The 12647-nt window shown below is 33.1% G+C and overlaps 2 protein-coding genes across 2 annotated transcripts; one reads left to right on the forward strand and one right to left on the reverse strand.

Moving 5' to 3' along the window:
• Positions 1-1421: 1421 nt before the first annotated feature.
• On the forward strand, positions 1422-2874 carry LOC145957147 (serine/threonine-protein phosphatase 7 long form homolog). The gene is made up of 5 exons (XM_083073362.1): positions 1422-1836; positions 1929-2046; positions 2110-2355; positions 2440-2524; positions 2614-2874. The coding sequence occupies exons 1-5, from the start codon at positions 1422-1424 to the stop codon at positions 2872-2874; spliced, it is 1125 nt and encodes a 374-aa protein (XP_082929488.1).
• LOC145957018 (uncharacterized) lies at positions 1917-7088 on the reverse strand. Its single transcript, XM_083073257.1, has 2 exons — positions 4966-7088; positions 1917-4892 (listed from the first exon to the last, which is right to left on the reverse strand). The coding sequence occupies exons 1-2, from the start codon at positions 5636-5638 to the stop codon at positions 4711-4713; spliced, it is 855 nt and encodes a 284-aa protein (XP_082929383.1). The 5' UTR covers positions 5639-7088; the 3' UTR covers positions 1917-4710.
• Between the last annotated feature and the right edge of the window lie 5559 nt (positions 7089-12647).

Here is a 12647-nt window from a genome sequence, read left to right on the forward strand (position 1 = left end):
TTATTTTACGTTTAGGTTAATAATAATTTTTACGTTTTAATTAGGTATTTATTTATTTGGATTGCTGCTCGTGAGTTTCTTCATTTGAGGTAAATTTTATTTTCAGGTTATATATATTTTTTATAATATTTAAAAGTCGCTAGAGGGTATTTAAGATTGCATATTTTATTTAGTTAATAATTGTTATTTATTTTTTAATTCTGTATTTTGTTTCTGTTTAATCATATTTGTTTTAAGTTGGTTTTAACTGATAATTTATTTAATTTTTCTGATTATAATTGGCTTATTTGAATTAAAAAAATTATTTTATATTAAAATTATTTATTTGGATTCTGTGTTATTTATGCAATATTAATTATCTGTTACATTATTTTATTTATCTGTTATCTTATTTAATTTTGAAATTTTATTTATTTTTAAATTAATTTATTTATCTGTTATATTAGTTATTTTTATAAAATAAAAAAAGTAAAAAAAATATATGTAAATTAATATTATAAATAATCCGAGTTAATTGCAAATTAATTTGTAGTGAAAAAATATTGTTTATAAAATAAATCATTTAAAAAAATAAAAATACAATTATTCGTAAAATAATTTTATTAAATCTGCCATTTAATTTTATTTATTAATCATATTTATTTTATAATTGATAATATAATTAATTTTTTCTGATTATAATTGGTTTATTTGAATTATGAAATTAATTTTATTAAATCTGCCAGCAAAAATTAATTAAATATAATATTTATTTTAAGTTATTTATAACTGTTATAACTGTTATTTAAAATTATTTATTTTGATTCTGTGTAATTTTTTCTGATTATAATTAGTTAATTTGAATTAATAAATTTAATTCATATATAAATTATTTATTTGGATTCTGTGTTATTTATTTGGATTCTGATTATAATTAGTTATTTAAATTATGTGTTATATTATTTAATTTTGAAAAATAAAATAATTTTAAATTATTTTATTTATCTGTTTGTAGTGAAAAAATAATGTTTATAAAATAAAATATTGTAAAAAAAATAAATTAATTTTTTGGAAATTAAATTTATTAAATCTGCTAGTAAAATTTAATTAAATATAATATTTATTTTACATTTGTTATAACTGTTATTTTTTTTTATTTTTTTTAGATTATTGTTGGTTTATTTGGATTTGTTGCTGTATTTCCTCATCTCAGGTATTTTTTTTCTCATCTAAGGTAATTATTGTTGGTTTATTTTATTTATTAATTATTGTGATTTATTTTAAAATTATATATTTTCATTATGTGTAATTTATTGATGTACATAGATATATTTTTTAAGGTTGTTAGTGTGTTATTTTCGTATAGATTATATCATGTTAATTAAATTTAAAAAATAAATTATGTGTTCAAAAATAATTAATTTAATTAGATTTTGTTATAGATGGCATCATCATCATCTTCTAGGGGTATGTGTGTCACATGTGAACCCGTCGACGATGATTTATTATCATTGCAAAATATACATGTGTCACAACATGTTTGGAACAGAGAAGAAGACAGGAGACTAATAGCACGACGTGCTGCTCCCACGCGCACTGGAATTGCGGGAGTTCCACAGCAAATAATTCTGTTACTAGATCAAGCTGGTTTCGAATGGATAGCGCATCTTAATTATATTAAAGTTAGTCCTGGTTTGCTAACGGCTTTGGTAGAGCGATGGAGACCAGAGACACACACATTTCACATGCCATTCGGAGAGTGCACAATTACTCTTCAAGACGTTGGCATGCTTGTTGGTCTTCCGGTTGACGGTGAACCGGTATTATCTCGAGGCATTCCAAATATATTCGGATTGGGTAATTATAACTTCACTTTAACTTATTTGTAAATTTATAGTATATTTTTTTTATATTAATAATAGTTAAATTTTTTGTTTGAAATTATGCAGCTGAGGAGTTGTTAGGGGTTGTTCCACCGCAATCTGAAATTAGAGGACATCGCGTGAAGCTATCTTGGTTGTCAGCAAACTTTGGGGACAATGCTGATGACATAGATGATGTACATGTGTTGGCTCGTTATGCTAGAGCCTGAATATTACGTTATCTAGGAGGAGTGCTTGTTCCCGATAGATCTTCGTCGTATGTGTCCTTACGGTGGTTGGTGTTTTTGCGCGACCTTGATATTAGTAGGACTTATGCATGGGGTGCAGCTGTGCTTGGATATTTGTATTGGAATTTATGCACCTCAACCGATTACAAAACCCCAACCTGCGGTGGATTTACCCTTTTATTACAGTTATGGGCATGGAAACGATTCCCAACCATGATGTCTTCACCATTGCCACCTATTCCTCCGGGCAGTCCAATTGGTTTAAGGTACGACAAAATTTCAAACTTTACATTTTGACAATTAATCAGTTAATTAAACATTATTTAATTGTTTACAATTTGTTTTTTCAGGTGGTCAAACACAGCGACCAAAATAAGTATGAGCGATGATATAAAATTTTATCGCAAATACTTTGATCGTACTACTAGGAAATCTGTAAGTAATTAACGTTTTGTAGTTTTAAAAAAAATTTATGTAAATTATTTGTATTTTAATATTTACTAATTAAAAATTATATTTTACAGATTATTTGGCAACCATATCCCCCTGTTGAACAGATGCCCGGTGACTGCACACAGGGGATGCAGATTTGGGGTTCTCTAATCCCCTTACTTTGTCTCTGTATTTGTGAATGGCATCAGCCGGATAGGGTGATGAGGCAATTTGGTTGCCAACAACCAATTCCAAATCCTCCAATGACTCCTACAAATGTGCATGCATTGACCTTACGCAGTAAGGTTGAAGATGACTGGGCTACAATATTAAGTCCAGCATTAGAGCATTGAGGTCATCGATATGCATATCACTTCACACCTACTCCTCCACAGGTCGGACTATTAGGTCCGAATTCAGAATACATGAGAAGGTACCGGAGGAAAGGGAAGCTGCACATTGATCCAGATGAAGTTAAAGAGTCAATTATGGTATGTGCACTTTAGTAATTATATTTTAATACACTATTTTGTCTAAATATAAAGTTCTTAATTATTTATGACATTTGTTGTATATGTAGGGAGATGTAGCTGAGTGTTTGGCATACTTGACTTCCCCTGTTGGTAGAGAAGAGTTTTCGGTGGAGGCAGTCACAGAGCAAATTAATCGATTATTATCGATTTCTGATGACTATCTAGCACATGTCGTTGAGCCAGTTGAGGAAGCACCCCCTCCTTCTGAGTCATATGAAATGGAGACATTCAATGTTCCTCCATACTCTAGGGAGGCTGCAGGATTATCACGACGAAGAACGTCAGTTGAGGCTATGGAGCATACATACCCTGCAGTGCCAGACAGACCGGAAGGGATGTATTATGTTCCTTCACAGGATCTCACATATCCTTCCCTATCCCAGACTACATATTGGTACCATCCACCATGCTCACCAAGTTTCGAGACATCGGTTCTGATGACCACGACAGATATTTGTCAGTCACTTGGTTTAGAGGATACGCCCCCAGCATCACCCGAGCCCTTCATCTCATCAGAAATGATGGCCATATTTGGACATTCTCCTTTTGCAACGCCACAACCAAGTGCGACACAGGATGACACACAGCAGAGTCAGCAAGCCCCTTATCATATTCCATATGATGATGCTTATATCAGTCATGCTTATACATCAGGTAATATAATATTTAATTAATTTGTCCATTATTTTATTCTTTTTTTAATTATTAATAATGTAAATATGTCTTTTAAATTTGATGTAACAGGGGTTGATTTGCGACCACAGTTTTCAGCGGAGGCTAGTCATCCACCATCGGAGCCACAACAGCAACATGTTCGTCGAAATCCTCTAAGGGCAGCAAGAGAGAGACGACGACGATGCATTCTCACTCCTAGTACTGTTAGAGGTGTAGGTCATCATGATGAGGAAGATGAGGAGGATGAGGAGGATGAGGATTAGACATTGTATATTTATGAACTATTTCATTAACTTTCATAAAATTGCAATCATGGAAAAAAATTATACACTAATCATCACGGTTACATATTCTCGGACAATTGTGCTTGTTGTGACCTTCTTGTTTACATATACCACATTTTTGTCGTCGTTGTGAGGTTTCAACCCAGTCCATTTCGTTTCTAATTCTGGTTGATTTTGGTCGGCCTTTCCCACGCACAAATGTTGGATCTGGGACAAGTATCCAGTCTTCATCACTTGGAGGGATTAAGTCTTCATTTCCGATTGGTTCCCAAAGACTAGAATAGGCTCTTAAAACATAATCAGTTGTATAAATTGGATCTATAAACTGGTAGTAATCAATGCTAACGACACCACATGCAGCTATAACATGAGAACAAGGATAGTGAAATGCTGTAAACTTTTCGCATTGACAGTATCGTTCGTTTAGATTAACTACCCATTTCTTTCCCCCTGTTTGTCTTACTGGATCAAATGCCTCTTCAACCTCAAATTTTGAAGCTTGAATGTCATATCTACAAACTTGGTGGGAACAAGCCTCTTCTTGATTTTTTTGCAAAGCCTCAACCAATTTAGAAACGAAAACTTTCCCTGATGAAACTTCAGATAAAGCACGACTACCACGAGTACTGAAATACTCAGCGCACCTGGTATAAGTCGATCGCACTAATGCAGTGATAGGCAGATTTCTACAGTCCTTTCAAACTTTATTAACACATTCAGACAAATTTGTTGTCATGTGACCGTATCTCCGACCATCTGCATCGTATGCCATGCTCCACTTTTCTTTTGATACTCCTCCTATCCACCTTTGAACATCAGGGCTAGATTGACAAAACTTTTCCAGATTACAATAAAAAATGTGTTTACATGGTGTATACCCTGCATACAAATTATGAATGATGCACAATTAGAATAATGAAATTACGAATAATTTGAAAATAATTTTCCTTACCTAACTTCACAAATTGTTGTTTTAGTTTGGCATCCTTGAATCGAGTATTAAAATTACTTGCAATGTGCCTAATGCAGTACTTGTGATATGCATTTGGCGGTCTCCAACCAAGTGCCTCGTTGTCAATGGTCGATTTAATGTTACGATGTCGATCAGAAATTAAGCATATTCCTTGTTTATTTGTAACATGTAGCCGCAAATGAGCCAAAAACCACGACCACGCAAGTAATGTTTCTCCTTCCACCACAGCAAATGCTAGAGGAAGAACATTGTTATTACCATCCTGTGTTGTGGCAATGAGCAATGTGCCTCGATACTTGCCATACAAATGAGTGCCATCAACTTGTATCAGGGGTTTACAATAATCAAATGCATCACAACACGGCTTGAATGTCCAAAATAACCTGTTAAGTTGACGGTAACCACGATCACAACGATTACCAACGAAAAACTCATCATGACACAGATCATAAAAGGATCCAGGCGCAATTTCCTTCATGTATTTAAGCCACCGGGGTAAAAAAGCATAAGATTCTTCCCAATCACCAAATATTTTAACAATTGCTTTTTGTTTAGCCATCCAAGCCTTCCTATAAGATATCTTAAACCCAGTTTGAGATGTTATTCTCTTTTGGATAAGGCTAATCTTGATTGCTGGATCTTGGTTAACCATTCCTACATATTAAATATTCAAAATCAGTGATATAAATTATTATTAATATAATATTATAAGTTGCAGTTGCAGAACTTACCTTGTATAAATGATGCAATTAGCTCAGAATCTAACTTATTATGATCTTGTGACAAAGACATGTTCAAACATGTATGACGTCCACCCCATTGAGTCACTTTCCACTTGTCAGGTTTCTTTGACTCAATAGCTCTCATGTACCATCCACATCCATCATGTGCATTTGGACATCTAACAACCCACTTTGTCTTTTTCGATTCAACCACATAAAAACTCTGATGCATTCTCATTGCATTTTGCTTTACTGCATTTTTTACTGCATCTTTATTCTCAAACTCCAATCCAACATATAAATCTTGGCCAATAGACCAATTATTAGCCACATCCATCCCTGGGATTTCTTCTTCATCTAGATGACTCCAATTGATATTAGTGTAGTGAGGTAAATTACCCCAAAATTGACTTTCACCTAATTTAATCATAGTAAATATATAAAATTAAATAATGTAAATTTAAACTAAATTTTTTAAACGAATAACACAAATTATTGACAAATAAAATTTAAACTAAATTTATTAATACAGTAACATAAATTATTGACAAATTTAATTTTCAAAAGTTACCTTCAGTAGATGGATACATTGAAATTGGTTCAACCATTGGACTTTGAACAATAGCATCTGACTCCACGTCACTATCAGATGCTTCACAATTATCTATTTCATCTTCATTTGATTCATCAATGCTTTCATATGACAATGAAACATGATAGTCTTCATCATCTTCGTCATCTTCGTCTTCGTCTCTTGTCATCACTGGTGATCGTTGAATTGACAAATTTTCTAATGAAATTGTTGAAGATTCTGAGTTACCTATTTCAGCATGTAATTCCATTATTGGCATCACATTCTGACTCATAAAAGCTTCTATCATGCATTGTACATCATCATCGTCACTCAATTCCAATGAAGAATATCTGTTCTCATCATGCTGTGAAACAACAAATCTGTAAGTTACAGATAATATAACTTCATTTGACTTAAGATGAAATTTGTTGTGAATCCTTCTCTTTAATATATCCAAAGTTAAACCTCGTTTAATATACATCCCTTTTTTTGGTCCATCAAATGTTACACCTTCTGGACTTTCATACATCCTTCCAATGTAAATATAAGCTATAATTTGATCCATAATATCTGCAGAAAAATTAAAATATTAGTACAAATACATAGAACTTATTTAAACTACAAAAAATTTCAATCATAAATAAGAATCTAAAACTCAAATTAACTGGAACAAAGAACCAACCAGACTGACTTAGTGGATAAATAACAAATACAGTAACAAAAACAACAATTGCACTTCAGATATCGATGTGATTTACCAAAACGGAGGGGGGATATATACTACAAGAGTCTCCATCCCCTATAGCGACATCTACATAAATTATTTAATAAAATTTTAAAAAAATTGAAGTCGCTATGGGCCATGGAGCCTTTTTTTAAAATATTTTTAATTTTTTTTTAATATAAAATTTGTTAAATAATTTATAAAAAAATTTCGAATAAAAGCAAAAAAAATATTTGAAATAAGAAAAAATATAATTTTTAAAAATTTAGTAATATAATGTGAAAATATTTATAAAAAAAAACTGGGGCACTATGGCCCATAGCTCCACTGGGGCGCTATGGCCCATAGCGCCAGTTTTAAAAATATATGTATTATTTTATAAATATAAAATTTGTTTAAAAATTTATAAGAAAATTTCGGATAAAAGCGAAAAAAAGAATTGAAATAAGAAAAAATATAATTTGTAAAAATTTAGTAATATAATGTGAAAATATTTTAAAAACGAAAAAAAAAACTGGGGCGCTATGGCCCATAGCTCCACTGGGGCGCTATGGCCCATAGCGCCAGTTTTAAAAATATATGTATTATTTTATAAATAAAAAATTTGTTTAAAAATTTATAAAAAAAATTTCGTATAAAAGCGAAAAAAAAATTGAAATAAGAAAAAATATAATTTGTAAAAATTTAGTAATATAATGTGAAAATATTTTAAAAACGAAAAAAAAAAAAACTGGGGCGCTATGGCCCATAGCTCTACTGGGGCGCTATGACCCATAGCGCCAGTTTTAAAAATATAAGTATTATTTTATAAATATAAAATTTGTTTAAAAATTTATTAAAAAAATTCGGATAAAAGCGAAAAAAAGAATTGAAATAAGAAAAAATATAATTTTTAAAAATTTAGTAATATAATGTGAAAATATTTTAAAAACGAAAAAAAAAAAAAACTGGGGCGCTATGGCCCATAGCTCCACTGGGGCGCTATGGCCCATAGCGCCAGTTTTAAAAATATATGTATTATTTTATAAATATAAAATTTGTTTAAAAATTTATAAAAAAATTTCGTATAAAAGCGAAAAAAAGAATTGAAATAAGAAAAAATATAATTTGTAAAAATTTAGTAATATAATGTGAAAATATTTATAAAAAAAAAAAAAAAAAAAAACTGGGGCGCTATGGCCCATAGCTCCACTGAGGCGCTATGGCCCATAGCGCCAATTTTAAAAATATAAGTATTATTTTATAAATATAAATTTTTTTTAAAATTTATAAAAAAAAATTCGGATAAAAGCGAAAAAAATAATTGAAATAAGAAAAAATATAATTTTTAAAAATTTAGTAATATAATGTGAAAATATTTTAAAAATGAAAAAAATAATAAAAAAAACTTGGGGCGCTATGGCCCATAGTTGCAATAATTTTTCATTTTTTTTTCTTTACAGAGTGTCGCTATGGGCTACATTATTTTTCTTAGTCCATCAACTGTGGTGGTTCAGCCCATAACGACACTCATCTGACTCATCCCAGCCCAACCAAGACAAAAAAAAAAAGGCCACGTGTCATGGATGTCGCTATGAGCCATAGCGACACCCAAGAAAACAGTCTCAAAAGTGTAATATGTTTCAAAACAACCCCATTTTGGTAATTTGTTTGTAAAAGTGCACCAAATGAGTCGTTTAGCCACTTTAGAGTGAACTCTTGAATTCTCATACTTTCCAACAACATAATTAATACGTATACGAGAAGCATGGGAATTTGTTTGAAGGAGAAATTCAACCTAATTAAACATTTTAGAAAATTTTATGACATATTTTGTGCCTTCCACTTCACCCGATATCAACCCATGCTACGTACATATAGTGGCATCAATGATATATACCAGTTAGTTAGTTTATTCTTGACAAGAACATGTTATGCTAATTCAGACTCAAAATTTAATTTTAAAATTTCCAAATTAATTTGGTCTATTTTGACCTTGATTACTATTTAAAAAAAAATAGATCACTCGATTGGATAATGTATTTAAAAAAAAAAACAATTGAAATAACATTGTTTATTTTACTTATGATGAATTGAAAAAAAAATTAAAATAGCCTGAAAAGGAAAAGTGCGAGTACAATAATTAAATGGCAAGCTTGCGAGCTTCAAATTAATTATTTGTTGAGGAAGACCAGAACTTGACTTCTTAGACATAATTGTATTCATGTCTTGAAAAAAAAGGCATAATTGTATCCCATTTCCATTCAGGGATCTCCATCATTTGTAACAAACCTCCTGGTTTTTGATGTTCCACTTTAGCTTTTTGACACACAATGCAAGATGCAACATACTCAGCTATCTCCCTTTTCATTCCATTCCACCAAAACATTTTCTTCAAATCTTGATACATTTTTGTCATACCTGGATGTATACTCAATTTGCTTTTATGAGCTTCCTCAAATATCAATTTCTTCAACTCCTCATCCTGTGGAATACAAATTCTACTCTTGTACCTCAAAATTCCATCTGTACCTTGTTCAAATCCTTCAGCTTTCCCAGAACTCATCAACTCCTTAACCTTGTTCAAACTCGCATCCTGAACTTGTTTTTGTTTCACCATCTCTAAGAAATCACTAGTAATGGTAGTCATACCACAACTAATGAAATTTGGGGCAACCACCACGTTAAGATTCATATCCCTGAATTTCTCTACCAACTCCATCTCTTTAACCATCATGTAAGACATATGGAGAGATTTTCTACTCAAAGCATCTGCCACCACATTTGCTTTACCTGGATGGTACATTAACTGAAAATCATAATCTTTCAAAAATTCAATCCACCTCCTTTGCCTCATATTTAACTCTTTCTGATCAAACAAATATTTCAGACTCTTATGATCACTGAACACATCAAACTTTGCCCCATAGAGATAATGCCTCCAAATCTTCAAAGCAAAAACTACCGCCGCCAACTCTAGATCATGCGTAGGATAATTCCGTTCATGAGTCTTTAACTGCCTATATGCATAGGCCACAACCTGCCTATCTTGCATAAGAACACATCCTAAACCTTGATGAGATGCATCACAATAAACCTCAAAAGATTTATTAGGATCTGGCAAAATCAACACTGGAGACGACGTCAGCTTTTCCTTTAACTCTTGAAAACTCCTTTCACACTCCTCCGTCCATACAAAGGGATGATCCTTCCTGGTTAGCTGTGTTAAAGGCATAACTATTTTAGAAAATCCTTCTATGAATCTTCTATAATAGCCAGCCAATCCCACAAAACCTCTAACTTCAGTAACTGATTTCGGACGCTCCCACCTCAAAACTGCTTCCACCTTAGTAGGATCAACTGCAATTCCTTGTCCAGATATTACATGGCCCAAGAACTTAACTTCAGATAGCCAAAACTCACATTTTGATAATTTTGCAAATAATTGTTTCTCCTTCAATACTTGCAAAACTATCCTCAAATGTTCTCTATGTTATTCTACAGATCTAGAGTAAACTAGAATATCATCAATGAATACTACAACAAACTTATCCAAAAAAGGTCTGAAAATCCTATTCATATAATCCATGAAAACAGCTGGAGCATTCGTCACTCCAAAAGGCATGACAATATACTCATAATGACCATACCGAGTCCTGAAAGCAGTCTTTGGTATGTCCTCCTCCTTTACCCGTATCTGGTGATACCCAGACCTCAAATCAATCTTGGAGAAAACAGAAGCTCTTTTTAACTGATCCATCAAATCATCGATCCTTGGCAATGGGTACTTATTCTTGATTGTCAGTTTATTTAACTGCCTATAATCTACACATAACCTCATACTACCATCCTTCTTCTTTACTAATAACACGGGTGCTCCCCACGGAGAGACACTAGGTCTGATCATCTGCTTCTCCAAAAGTTCTTCAATCTGCTTTTTCAATTCTGACAACTCTGCTGGTGCCATTCTATAAGGAGAAATGGATACTGGTCCCGCCCCTGGTATAAGATCAATACTAAACTCCAACTCTCGCTTTGGTGGTAATCCAGGAATATCATCTGGAAAAACTTCTGGAAACTCTCTAACAACCTCAATACTATTCAACAATTTTTCATTCTCTACACTAATAAAAGATAGGATCATAAACCCTAGAGCTCCATCCTTCAACAACCCATCCACCTGTCTATTAGAAATAAACCTTTCCTGTTTAACAGCAGGAAAGATTAATCTCTTCTCTGAACAATCTATCAAAATCTTATTGATAGAAAGCCAGTCCATCCCTAAAATCACATCCAAATCCGATAAAGGTAAACAAAACAAGTTCACCTTATAACAACGCCCTTCTACTTCTATTGTACATCCTAAACAAACCTCAGAAGTCAAAACAGACCCTGAAGCTGGGGTAGAAACAACTAGATCCACACTCAAGGAATTCACAACTAATTTTGATCTCCTCACACATTCGTAAGAAATAAAAGAATGTGATGCACCAGAATCAAATAGAATAGAAATATCATTACCATCAATTTTGCCCTTCCCCTTTACTAGCTCAGATGATGTTTCAGCTTCAACACTTGTTAAGGCAAAAACACGTCCTGCTGCAGTAGGTCGATCCACCTTTTGGTTCTCTCTAGCTGGAGCATTTCTGATATTGCAATCTTTAGCCATGTGACCCACCTTGCCACATTTAAAACACGCATAATTCTTTGTAGGACAGTCCCTCATCATATGTGGGCCTCCACACGTATAGCATCTAACAGCTCCTGTAGTAGTAGTCCCCATGGGTTTCTTATTAGCATTCCCAATCTAAAATTGGGATGGTCTCTTTTGAGATTGTTTCCCCCTTCCAGATGATCCTTCTGGTCCTTTCACCATTTTATTCCCTCCCTCAAATCTTTCAACCGTTTTTGCCTTTTCAACCAGCATTGGGAATTCCATAATTCCCATAGGAACAATGGTTTTCTTCAGCTCAAATCTTAGACCTTCACTGAACTTCCTGCATCTCCATGCTTCAGTGATAGCTTGAGAATAGTATCTAGCCAAGTGTTCAAACTTGACCACGTACTCCTGTACTGACATGTTCCCTTGTTGCAGTCTCAAAAACTCGGCTTCCTTAGCATATCTGGCGCTATCTGGAAAATATTTCTCCAGAAATACCTTTTTAAAATTCTCCCAATTCACCGCCTCCCCTCTGGCCTTCATCATAACCTGAGCACCTTTCCACCAGCAGCTAGCCTCACCCACCAACATATAAGTAGCATAAACAAGCTTCCTCTCCTCGGGGCATTGCATCACCATGAAAATTTTCTCTATTTCTTCAATCCATTGGTCAGCAACTTCTGGTCCATCAACACCTGTGAATTGAGGAGGATTCCCTTTTCTAAACTCTGACAAGCCCCTATACTCATCAGGTACGTTAGTCCTAGCTGTCTCAGCTGCAGCCCGATTGGCCTCCATCTGAGCCAACAAAGTATTCTGTTGTCCAATAGCAGCAGCAATTAACTCCATAGCTTGAGCAATTTGCCGCTCATCCATGCTTGAAGAAGAATTAGAATGATTTCCCCTACCAACCATCCTAAAAAAAATCAAGGAATTTTATGAGTTTACACTAAAACTCATAAGAAATTCCTAATCAAGATCAAGAAACTCATGAAGTTCCTT

The sequence above is a fragment of the Cajanus cajan genome, chromosome 4 (assembly GCF_000230855.2).
Source record: "Cajanus cajan strain Asha chromosome 4, NIPB_CcT2T_4, whole genome shotgun sequence".
NCBI lineage: Eukaryota > Viridiplantae > Streptophyta > Magnoliopsida > Fabales > Fabaceae > Cajanus > Cajanus cajan.

What these genes read in the sequence shown, in the direction of transcription:
- LOC145957018 (XM_083073257.1), bottom strand. Translation starts at nt 5,638, where the DNA reads ATGGTTAACCAAGATCCAGCAATCAAGATTAGCCTTATCCAAAAGAGA. An exon ending in ACAACAATTTGTGAAGTTAG is followed by an intron (nt 4,893 to 4,965) that starts GTAAGGAAAATT and finishes ATTTGTATGCAG; the next exon opens with GGTATACACCATGTAAACAC.
- LOC145957147 (XM_083073362.1), top strand. Translation starts at nt 1,422, where the DNA reads ATGGCATCATCATCATCTTCTAGGGGTATGTGTGTCACATGTGAACCC. An exon ending in GACATAGATGATGTACATGT is followed by an intron (nt 2,047 to 2,109) that starts GTTGGCTCGTTA and finishes TGTTCCCGATAG; the next exon opens with ATCTTCGTCGTATGTGTCCT. An exon ending in ATCGTACTACTAGGAAATCT is followed by an intron (nt 2,525 to 2,613) that starts GTAAGTAATTAA and finishes TATATTTTACAG; the next exon opens with ATTATTTGGCAACCATATCC.